Source organism: Dunckerocampus dactyliophorus, chromosome 9, assembly GCF_027744805.1.
Source record: "Dunckerocampus dactyliophorus isolate RoL2022-P2 chromosome 9, RoL_Ddac_1.1, whole genome shotgun sequence".
Taxonomy (NCBI): Eukaryota; Metazoa; Chordata; class Actinopteri; order Syngnathiformes; family Syngnathidae; genus Dunckerocampus; species Dunckerocampus dactyliophorus.
In genome coordinates this window covers 17541702-17554310 of record NC_072827.1, presented here as the reverse complement: position 1 = coordinate 17554310, position 12609 = coordinate 17541702, and the positions used below count along the sequence as shown (strand labels likewise).

The 12609-nt window shown below is 40.6% G+C and overlaps 1 protein-coding gene across 12 annotated transcripts in view; it reads left to right on the top strand.

Moving 5' to 3' along the window:
- The window catches only part of lrp1bb (low density lipoprotein receptor-related protein 1Bb), a 339637-nt gene that overhangs the window by 230967 nt on the left and 96061 nt on the right, over positions 1-12609 (top strand). For all 12 annotated transcript variants that reach the window (XM_054788302.1, XM_054788296.1, XM_054788300.1 and 9 more), the window contains 6 exons: positions 3668-3802; positions 5934-6063; positions 7060-7186; positions 7335-7486; positions 10766-10890; positions 11024-11395. In XM_054788302.1, the coding sequence (XP_054644277.1) occupies positions 3668-3802; positions 5934-6063; positions 7060-7186; positions 7335-7486; positions 10766-10890; positions 11024-11395 (1041 nt within the window). The remainder of the gene's footprint in view (positions 1-3667; positions 3803-5933; positions 6064-7059; positions 7187-7334; positions 7487-10765; positions 10891-11023; positions 11396-12609) is intronic.

The following is a 12609-nucleotide window of genomic DNA, read 5'->3' as shown; positions in this document are numbered from 1 at the left end:
CCTACGTATCTTTTATTCCAGTCTGATGTTGGGATCCTTTTAATGGGTTGAATTTGAGCTTGACTTTTTTTGTCGCTACGAGTTAAGCCTGCACATTTTATGCTCGAAAATGACTAATTTAGGCAAGGAAATATGTAAAATTTGCTTCAATATGTATATTTTTTATGTATTTTTTTTTCCATTCAACCACAAAACAGCATGTTATTTTAAATAATATATTTTTGAAAAAACGTGATAGAGTGAAGCCGCAAAATTCCAAACGCAAAGTGGCGAGGTACGACTCTACGTAGAAAATGTTTTAGATCTGTGAATTGAGCTCATGAAAAAGCAAAGCAAAAACAGAAGTGTTGTGCTTAAACTTTTGTTGAATCTATTTAAATAAATAGACCTTATTTAGTTCACTTTTTAAATTAATGTTAGCATCCAAGGTCTCGAAGATTAGTAAAGAATCACCAAATAAAATGTATTGTCCAAGTTGGATCGGCCCTTTGTGCTCAACATGTTGGATGCCATTTCCCTTTATGCTGATATTTTTCATTTTAAATGTTGTTTAAATTATTTTGTTATTATAAAACCTGGCTGTCTTGCTTGCCTTTATTTCTTCCATCCTCTGTGCCTTAAAACAAACAGGTCAACAGAGGTTTCTTATTAGTTATACTTGTCACAAAGCTTTTGAATAATGGTCTGTGGGCTCATGCATCACTGAGGAAGGAGTAATCACATGCCATTACAGGTAACCCTGGTTATGAATAATAGCGAGCCTCTAGAACAATTCTCACACAAAGCAATTCCCAAGATATTGCAAGGAAACGCGACGTGTATTGCAAAGCAATAAGCAAATAGCGTATACTTTGATTTGTTACATCCCGGCTTCCCTCTAAAATATATGTGATAAAAATGATAGATGGACTGTAAAGACAGACGCTATAGGTTGGTTACACTCCCATGTACAGTATCTAAATGATAATGAAACCTGTACAAAGGACATTGCAAACGAACTGAATACTGAAATGGAAAGGAAAGGGGTTCATATGTACCTATTTGATTCTTAAAAAAAGGAGAGAGCATGTATAGTATATCCTGCCTAACATTGATTGTGGCATACTGGAATAAGAGAAACCATGAATGACAATTATCAGCAAATACATCATGCTGCTGGTGTTTATTGTTACAAACATTACAAAATGTTACTGTATGGCAGTGCTTCTCAAATACTGATTGTTTGTCATTTCTGTTTTGTTAACACCTTTATCCCTTTTGCAACATTATCTTCCTTGATTTCTTCTTTCTTCGCCAGGATTGATTTCTGTTCATGCAGCAAGCGGGCTAATTTGTGTAACATTATCATTTGAGTTTGCCAAATGAATGTGCCTTGCAGGATATTGCATTAGTAGTAGTACTGTGTAAACTAAGTATGTTGAGATTTGATGTTGGGTGCGTAATCCAAGATGGCTGACTAAACAAGCAATGCTTCCTGTCCTGCGGCACATGACACCAACGCTGCACAGGCAGACGTGTATTTTCTATTCGTCCGTTCACCTCGTCCTTGTTCACAAATGTTAATGCTGCGCGTAAATGCAGAGAGGTGGCGTTTAATCATGTTAGCTCTGTGATGCTGTGAATTTTTGCTTGGTGCATAATCTTATGCTATACATGCTCATATGTCCATTTGGCTCAGTAATAAGCATTTTATTGAATTCATTTCCTAATTGATTTCTGCATGTTATGTGACTTTGTTTTCATGGTTATTTATAATTATTAAGTTTCCGTGTAACATTAGTTGCATTTAACTGATTATTTCCATGTTGTTGCAGACCAGTGCACAGCAAAGAGCATAAAGATCACAGTTCACCGCATCTTACCACAGCTTGTCACCGCTAAATAAATTCACCAAACAGAAGACAAGCCTGCCAGGAGATATCTTACCCCTCTAAAACCCTCTCATAATATATAATATATTTAATAATATATCAAATATTAATAGTGCGGTTTGTTTTTTCAAGTGTGCAGGAGTAGGGGGGTACATGATTTCCAGTCAGATGTCTGAAGAGGTACATGACTGTGAAAAATATGGGAACCTCTGAGTTAGAGCATCGAAAATCAATTTATGACCTTCTAAATTCAGGTTTTAATATTATTCACGTCCTTGAGACGTGAAATAACACTCATGTAGTCACCTTTCCACTAGTATTACCCAATATAGTAGATATAATCTGAGAAAATAATCCATTTAAGACATAAATAACACTCGTGTTCATGTATGTTGCAATTAATGTGTGGATGTGTGGAGGACAGGAGGTGACGTCAGGTTTTCCAAGTTTAGCTTGGCATGGGTTACGCATGCAACAGTAGCCCATATTGTTATTAGGATTACGTGACTCTTGTGAGATAATTCAAAACGACGCTAAAAGCCTGTTGTTCTTTTTGTCCTGTTGCTTCTAGTGAAGCCACGAAATTCTAACCACAATATGGCAAGGGACAATTATAGTTCAGAACCAATGCTGTATGGCATCATATAATTTTTAAATTGCAAGATGCACCATCAACAACCGTAACATACTGTATAATTTAGAAAATAGCATGTACTTTAGAGGGTCGCACGGTAGTCTAGTGGTTAGCATGTGGGCCACAGTCACAGTCAGGAGATCGGGAAAACCTGGGTTCGAATCTCCGTTGGGCATTTCTGTGTGGGGTTTCTCTCCGGGCACTCCGGTTTCCTCCCACATTCCAAAATATGCATGTTAGGTTAATTGGCGACTCTAAATTGTTCATAGGTATGAATGTGAGTGTGAATGGTTGTTTGTCTATATGCGATTGGCTGACGACCAGTTCGGGGTGTACCCCGCATGTCGCCCGAAGTCAGCTGGGATAGGCTGCAGCATACCCCCCATACCACCCTCATGAGGAGAAGCGGCATAGAAAATGCATGGATGTACTTTAGAATATAAGAATTGTCTGCGCAGTTTTAAGACTGAGCCTGAGATCCAGTCTGTATCAAGCGGGTACCCTCTTGTAATGGAAATCAAATCCCTGCATACTAGGCTTGCGTGCAGTCGAATTGAGATGAGCCAAGCCAGCACATTTATATAGAAAACAAGCTTAAGACGCTCCAGGAATGCCTTCAGATGGCTTTGTTGAGCTCTGAATATGACTGAAATCGTGAGTGAAATTAAATGAGTGAAAAGTGAGTGACAAGCTTTTTTAACATTCTTGATGACTATTAGACACTTAGTCTAAAACAACTTGTCAATTGTTCCTTCTTTCATAAGAGAAGTAAACATGCAGATATAGGAGTGTACTAAAAGCAAACATGGAGCAGTTGATAGAGCTTGCATATGATTTGCATGTTATCACAGATGCACGTCTGGTAGAACAAACCACATGAAAGCTGTGAGACGTGTTAACAGGGGGTAACGGTAGCAGAAAGAAGAACGTGAAAACGTGTACTGTGTAGGTGTCACCAGCTTCTTTAACAATCTTTAATGTGTCATATGATTGTTCAATGAGATGTTATCAGCATCATAATTTGCGTCGCACGGTTTTGACTTCCATTTAAAATTTGCCAACTGAAAGAGCTGTCGATGGACAGTGTGGGTATTTCCACCATCATACGTTATAGTCCTTCACAAGCATCCATCACCTTGATGTGTCATTAACCTTTTTCCAGGAAATGACACTGTTTACTGGACAGACATGGGCCTGAATAGAATCTCAAGGGCCAAACGTGACCAGACCTGGAGGGAGGACATCATCACTTCTGGCATTAGCAGGGTCGAAGGCATTGCTGTAGACTGGATGGCTGGTTAGTACTATGACTCTTTCAGTCATGAATGCTGTCATTAAACTGAAATAGTCATCCCTTGACCCAACCGTGGTAAGTCAATTTCTGCTAGGTAGAATTCATTATTTATAAATCCTATATATTTGTAATTAGAGCATCGAAAACATGTTTACGATCTTCTAAATATGATTGTTATGTTATTAGAGCCTTCTTGACTCGAAATAACACCCTAAAGGTCACCTTTATACTTGTATTACCCAATATAGTAGACATAATAAGACAAAATGAGACATAAATAACACATAATAAGACTCACACACACACGCACACATCAGCCTTGCCAGGTCCAATTATTCTTAGCGACGTTGGGCATGTTTTTTTGTAAAGTCACTCGCAAATACCCAACTTTCCTGTTGTTTTGGGCTTGTTTTCAGAGAGCTAGTTGCTTGTTTCTCTCACGAGACCTGGCAACAATGACGCACTGACACGCACGCGAGCCTACAGTTGTTTTCATTTGATACACTTACTACAGGCTTATATAGTATGTATGTATGTACTTTATTTATCCCACAGCGGGGAAATTTACTTGTTACAGCAGCAAGACAAGTAAAGAGAACAGTGTAAAGAAAGCATAGTGTCTACAACATGGTTCAGGTGGTGCAGGTGTTGTAGAGCCTGACAGCGGTCGGTATGAAGGACCTGCGGAACCTCTCCTTCTTACACCGTGGGTGTAACAGTCTGCTGCTGAAGGAGCTGCTCAGGGAAACAACAGTGTCATGTAGCGGGTGAGAGGTGTTGCTCATGATGGATGTCAGCTTAGCCAACATCCTTCTCTCCCCCACTTCCTCCACGGAGTCCAGAGGACCGTCCAGGACAGAGCTCGCTCTCCTGATCAGCCTATTGATCCTGCTCCTGTCCCTGTCCGTGCTGCCCCCTCTCCAGCAGCCCACAGCATAGAAGATGGCTGAGGCCACCACAGAGTCATAAAAGGTCCGTAAAAGAGTCCTGCACACACCAAAGGACCTCAGTCTCCTCAGCAGGTGGAGGCGACTCTGGCCCTTCTTGTAAAGGGCGTGGGTGTTGACGGACCAGTCCAGCTTGTTGTTAAGGTGAACACCCAGGAATTTGTAGCTGTCTACCAACTCTATGTCCGCTCCCTGGATGTTCACCGGTGTAAAGTGAGATGTTTTCCTCTGGAAGTTAATGATCATCTCCTTTGTCTTGCTGGTGTTGAGCTGCAGCTGGTTAAGCTCACTCCAGCTGACAAAGTCCCTGATGACCATCCTGTATTCCAGATCATTCCCCTCTGAAACACAACCAACGATGGCTGTGTCGTCGGAGAACTTCTGGATGTGACACTGTGTGGAGTTGTGTGTGAAGTCCGAGGTGTAGAGGGTGAAGAGGAAAGGGGAGAGCACCGTACCCTGAGGGGCACCTGTGCTGCAGAGTACCATGTCAGACACACAGTTACGGAGCCTCACATACTGTGGTCTGTTGGTGAGGTAGTCTATAACCCATGCAGTCAGGTGTTGGTCTACTCCCACACTCTCCATCTTCACTCTGAGTAGTGCCGGCTGGATGGTGTTGAAGGCACTGGAGAAGTCAAAAAACATGACCTTAATATGTACTTTTACATTCTACAGTAATTACACACACACACACACACATGCAGTTCTTACACATTATCACTAACCTGAGAAAAAAATGAAACTTATTTGATAATGATGATGCTACATTAGATACGCATAGCCAAGCCTTTGTTTTTAAATGCATCTTCTGAATGCCTTACAGTTTGTTTGTTCTTTAGTTCATTTAGCCTCATGCTTGAAGATGCTTAATTTAGTCCAAAAATATGTAAAAAGTTCTTAAATAGGCAGATTTTTGGACTAACCACCACGGAACAATGATGATTTTTCAAATTAATATATTATATTCATTCTATATAACTGTGATAGAATGAAGCCGCAAAAGTCGAAGCCCGAAGTGGCGAGGGACTACTGTAGTCATTTAGCATGCACTTGCAAATGATATTGGACTAGAAAACACTTTTATATTACAAAGGCTATGTTGAGTGACTCAAGAACTCAATGGCACTTCGTATCTTTTCAGCATCTTTTTCTACTGTTAATTTTTGCTGTTAATTTTTACACAGGGAACCTTTACTGGACAGACCATGGTTTCAATCTTATAGAAATATCTCGTCTGAATGGTACATACCGCTCGGTTGTCATATCTGAAGGCCTTGATCAGCCCAGAGGCATTGCTGTACATCCACAGAAGGGGTATGTATTAGTTTTGGTTCGGATGTTTGTGTCCATCTTTTGTGTTAAGTATGGGATTCAATCTCTTGTGCAACATTAATAGTGGTGCAATGATGTATTTTATTGTTGTTATGATTAGCATGTTATTCAGCAGCCATCTTTGGCATGTAATATGTGAAAAAACACATTCACTCTTTAATTGTCCTTTGGCAAGTCAATTTACACTCTTGACATACTTTACCATGTATCACTAGTCAACAATTCAAACTTCATGCCGTGCCACAAATAACACTGTGATGTCATCACAGCAGCGTGGAAGAGGATTTCAGCAGCAATTTGTGCAGCTCCAATGAATTCAATATCCGAGAAGATAAAGGCAATGCTAGATACCAATGGTGCTCACACAAAATATTGACACTTTGCGCACAATTTGGACATGCTCAATGGGACGTGTACTCGGCCAATTAGGCCAGGGGTGCACATTACATCGATCATAAGCTACCGGAAGATCACCATGGTAGTTTGGGTGAATCGCGTAAACATTCATTTTGTAGATGTCATATGACATCAGCCAGCTGACATTAAACTCCCCTCCTGAGTCACTCACTAGGGTCACTCGCGACCCTCGTGAGAAAGAGCGGCATAGAAAACGGATGGACGGAATATAGTAAATCTATATATTTTCTATGGGAATTGGTCATTTTAAAGTAAAATCTATACTGTTCCAAGCTTTACACTGTCTACTCTAAATTATATGCACATTTCAATTCAATATTATTGTCCCTTGAGAAGATAAATAGTTGCCGAAATTCGAAGCGTGTCTTTCAACAGTACAGATAAACAATTGGATGATGGATACATTATGAATATGCAATGTCCATAGATAGATAGATAGATGGATACTTTATTGATCTCCAAGAGAAATTCACATTTCCAGCAGCTCTGCAAAAATGTCATAATGAACTTAATCACTTAAATCACAAAATGGCAGCCTGCCTTTGTTACTGTGCTTTCCAGGTATCTCTTCTGGACCGAGTGGGGCCAGAACCCATGTATCGGCCGCTCTCGCTTGGATGGTTCAGACCAAGTCACCTTGGTCAACTCAGGCATTATGTGGCCAAATGGGATTTCTATTGACTACGAGGTATAGTTAATTGGTACCACTTACAGCATCCTCAACCTAAATTCCATGTACTGTATTAACAGTCTTGCTATACCACATCTTATCCTTTTGTGACACAGAAATGTCTGCAGCAATTGTCAGTAATATGCATTTTAAAATTGTCTTTCAGGAAAATACATTATACTGGTGTGACACCCGCACAGATAAGATTGAGAGGATCAACCTTGAGACAGGTGAGAGCCGGGAGATAGTATTGTCTTCAGCCAATGTAGACCTGTTCTCAGTGGCTGTGTTCGGGCCTTACATCTACTGGTCTGACAGGTAATTTACTGTGTTTCCTAAAAGCACTGCATGTGTATGTTCCTATAAAGCCTGCACTACACTCGCTTCATATTAACCCTTCATATTAAAGTCTGACAATGTGAGCCCTGTGCTCTGCTTGCTCACCCTTGACCCTGAAAAGTAGAAGTGGTAATAAAGGAATGAATCAAATTATTAGCAAAAGCTGACCTGACCTGCCACATGGAATGTTCCATAAAAGAGGTTTTGCAAGCAATCCAACTCGAAAAGAACCAATCAAAAAAGGTTGGAACGTGGAAAAAAAATATATCATAGTTCTCTCTCACATTCATTACAGCCAACTAGATGGCTTTTCAGTGAAGAAATGTCCAGTTCTGATAAAAATGGCAACATCCGTGCTTATCTCTTTGGTGGCAGCCAATTGTTTACAAGCTTGCAGTATTTTCTCAATCTCTTCACATGAAAACCATGTCCATAGCTGCATCCTCAAAGAACTTGACATTTATTTGTCCTTTAGGGCAGTGGTTTCTAACCTTTTTAGGCTGGTGTTGACATGTTGACAAACCTCAGTGGCAGACGGGGAGGTGGGGGTGGAGGGGACATCAAACAAAGTGAGAACGTTTGCTGCTCGCCTTAACACATTTAAACAAAAGTGCATAAACTTGGAAAAACTGTGATATTTCTAACTGTATATTATGTATTGGATAAAATAATAGCCCTTACGTCCAAAATTGGTATGCATGTTCACAAAATTTGATGTAGTTATTTACAAAATTCTTTTTTTAAAGTATCTTTTTTTTTTAATCATTGTGACTCTAAAGTTTTCCGCTGCCCGGTTTGGCCCCGCCGACCTTCCCACCTAGGGGTTTGAGTGTGAGGCTTGGCAGAATTGATTTCGGAATTTACATACCCAAAGAGCGACTTATATCCCGACGTACATGCTCCTACATGGTGCCTATGTGCAAAACTGGGGAAAATCGCAATAATTGCCCACACAAATTTTCAAACCAAAGCAAAAGCTCGTAGGAAGAAAATTGGGATGCAAATTATTTTCTCCGTGCATGCATGACAATCTTGCATGCAGCCAGGTCACAAGGCAGAGAAGGAGTGCGTGCATCGCAAGTTTAAAAGTACATTGTGTACATTGCCCGGCCACGGCAGCGGCTCCTCTTGTGGTGGGCGACTCCTCTAGCTTTACACTCTGGTTCTCCCAACCTCCGTGGACGCATGGCAGCTGCTCACATAGCGTATCCGACATTAATGCACCTTATCTGGCCACGGCATGAGGCTCTTCCCGCTTTACAATCTAGTTCTCTCGGTCACGATAGCTGTAGGTGCCGTAGGAAGCCAGTACGGCCATCTTGCAATCGAAGTGAGTGAGCTTCACGGGCCTCGTACGATGCCCACACACGGTACGTCCCCAGTGAGTGAAACGTACGACAGCCTTACATGAAGCACACGTGGCACGCACGATTTACACGTCACACTCCCTATCTAAAAGCTACCATCGGAGGGCGAGCGGCAAGCACGTGGGTGTCCCGAATCACGTGCTCCATAAGTACGCCACACTTACAACCCAACTTCCTCTACTTGCTGGCCATGGCCAACAAATTTCCCAAAAATTGCGGAACCCGTGCGTGTGTTAACGCGTACGTCGGGCTTTACTTGTAGTGTCTCAAATCTAGCTGTTTCACAAGGTGTGTCTGACTACCTCTCGTGAAATAAGCTGGTAGATATACTGTGCTCATATTTTATGTTCAAGTGTTGTGGTTGCTGTATTGAATTTTCTTTCAGTGTTGATCATTCTACCTGCAGTAGGCCCCTGCTGATTCTGTAACGTTACCTCCTTACAAAGATAACAGACAATTTCAACAACAACAAAAACAATAAATAAACATTCTAAATTCATTTGCATTTGGTTGAATGAAGTATTATTAGTCTTATATCCTCTACCAACCAGGAATGAATTTTGGCAGCACACAAGAAGCACACAAATTAGTCGTGTCCCTTCAGCAGAAAGCCTGGTGAGAAACACAGCACTGGCTTTTGGTAGGCAATTGCCCTCGCTCTTGTGCTCCATGCAAGGTCTCACTTTGTGGCGTAAGCATGATTCTGAGAAAGGAGCGCAATCAGTCCAGAATTACATGAAAGGAGCTGGTGAATGATCCCAAGGGACGTGGGACCACGGTCACCAAGAAAACCACCGGTAAAGCACTTTGCCGTAATGGATTGAAATCCTGCAGTGCCCACAAGGTCACCCTGCTCAAGAAGACACGTTCTGGCCTATCTGAAGTTTGCTTGATCAGATACCAAAAATGAGTCCTTTGGCATCGGCTCAGCTAACCAGTGACCTTTGTGCTCGCCAACAAAGTTTCTCCACCAAATACTAAGTCGTGTTTTGCTTGTTGATCAAATTCACTCAATCAAATACAAAATAATTTCTCACCTTTTGAAAATATTTTTTTCCAGATTTATTGCTGACATTCTGTCTGTCTCGGCCAAAATAAACCTACCAAAAAAAAAAAACCTTACAAATTCAACAGGGGTCATATAATTACAGTTGTCCCTCGCCACATAGCGGTTTGAACATTGCTCCCTCACTCTATTGTGATTTTCAAAAATTAATAAATGATCATTGTTACAAAAAGTATTGATAGACAAGCCAAAGTAGTATTCTGATCACTCGACGTGAGTAATATTACATTGATGAGACATTACCTTAGGTTACGTCACCTTAACACTGCATGGAGTCAGCTTTGGCATGTCCGACATGACATAGTGAAAACAAGTTCTAGTCCCATTTTGTGTGGAAATGGGAGGTTTTTGGCTTTTTACTTTGTCCTTCTTCCCCACTCCGTTTGAAACCCTTTTGTAAGGTTAGAATAAATAAATCGGAGGCTAACTAGTTAGCTTGGTAGCATGCTATGCTTAAAATGGAGGCCATCTTGTGTCCCTGTTGTGATCCTGTAGCCTGCGCATAAGAGTTGCGTAATGCGGTGTAAACAAAGAATAATAGCAGTGTAAAGATCACTGTTGGTGTGTTGTTTCATGTCTACAGGGCTCTAATAATGGTAAGAACCATATTTAGAAAGTCGTAAGGCTTTTAGGCTCTAACTACAAAAATATTCCATTTATTAATATTGAATCCTACTTTTCGGAAATTCACTTGTCGCGGTCAGGCCTGGAACCAATTAACCGTGATAAACGAGGGTTGACTGTATTTCCCCCACTGTATATAATGAAATCCCAGAACACAGCTTTTAAAAAATAGCATTGAGTGTAAAAGCATTCATTTTCTAGGGCCTTCTCAAATGGTTCAATCCGGCGTGGGCTGAAGACTGACAGCCGTGAGGCAGTGACAATGAGAAGTGGCCTCGGGGTCAATTTGAAGGGTGTGACAGTCTTCAACAAAGGCAGAGAGAAAGGTTGAGGTTTCCACTTCACTCACACAAAATGATAAGCCACATAATTGTTTCTCCAGATTTTACAGTGAAGTTTTGTAGCAATATAAAATCATTTCATTGTGATTGTAAAATGTGGATATATTTTCTCACATAGGTTCAAACCCTTGCGCCAGGAGCAATGGTGGCTGCTTCCAGCTTTGCTTTCATTTAGGAAGTGGCCGTCGGACCTGCGCCTGCGCCCATGGTCGCTTATCAGAGGATGGCTTTTCCTGTAAACGCTACGAAGGATATCTCCTCTACTCTGAGAGGACAACACTGAAAAGCATCCACCTTTCAGATGAAAATGACCTCAACTCACCTGTCCAGCCGTTTGAAAATCCTGCTCTTTTCAAGAATGTCATCGCCTTGGCTTTTGACTACAGTGAAAATACAGCGGGCACCAACCGCATCTTCTTCAGTGATGTTCACTTTGGAAATATCCAGATGATTAATGACGACTGGACAGGGCGCTCTATTATTGCAGAAAGTAAGTGCAATTCATATTCACTTTCCTCATTCATTTGTGTATTTATTGTCTTCCTGTGGGGTTCCAGGGACGTTGTAGAAACTTCATGAATCACGTTTTTCACATAGAGACCCAGTTGAAAGTGTAAAAGCTAACACCCACTGTGGTATCGTAGCTCCAGTCGTCCCTCGTTCATAGCGGTTAATTGATTTCATACCCGACCACGCTAAATTAACTTCAGCGATATAGTATTCAATATTAAAGGGGACCTATTATTCTTTTCCTCTTTTCTGACCTATAAATCTTGTTAAAATGTTACATTTTCGTGTTAAACGATGCCAACGCGTCAGATAATGAGGTTTGTGCATCATGCCCAGGCAGTGTTTCTTGCGTCAACATTTATTCGGTAATTAAATACAAGCCATCAACAAAGGTTAAGAATCCGCAGAGCAGACGAGCAGGAGTGGGCTCCATCTCCGTAACGCCATGCAAAGCACGCCTGAAAGCTGCAAAAAAAACCCTCCACAATGCCACCTAGCCCCTGACCAACAAAGCCAAGAAAGTCGTATTTGGACACAATCCTCCATCTCCTTGCTGCACCATGCCTTCCTGGCAAAACATGCATGGGTGTCTAAAGTGTGACAGAAATAAAATAAACAAAAACCCAGCAAAAGTGGAAAAAGAGCAAAAACAATGTAACTAGAAAAAGCTCAAATATTGATACTAATTACAAATAAAAACACAAACATTTGTCTTTGAATGTATATGTTGTTTATTAGATTTTTTTTTTAATTATAAACATGAAAGGACAGCTGGACAGCCATGGTGTAACTAGACAAAGACAAGTAGATAAGAGAAAAACAGTGAGCTGTATTATTATTATTATTATTATTATTATTATTATTATTATTATTATTATTATTATAATTATACAGTATTATTTTACAGTATCATGACAGTGGTTTATTTGGTCTTAAAAAATGTTGACAATAACATCTTTGAGCGTCAATTTGTGGGACAATAAACATTTCAAAGCACACCTGCATTGTTTTGTGACTCGGTTAAATGTCCAGTCATATTTTTTCATTGGACTTTTAAAATGAATGTTAAAATCTCGTCTTGTTTCTCGTGGACCCAATCTTTCCTCTCTTCTTGTAAATTGGGTGTCTGTGACACCCCTAGTCATTACTGCCGCCGAGTGACCAGAATATTACATATCACTTGTATTTAATTTC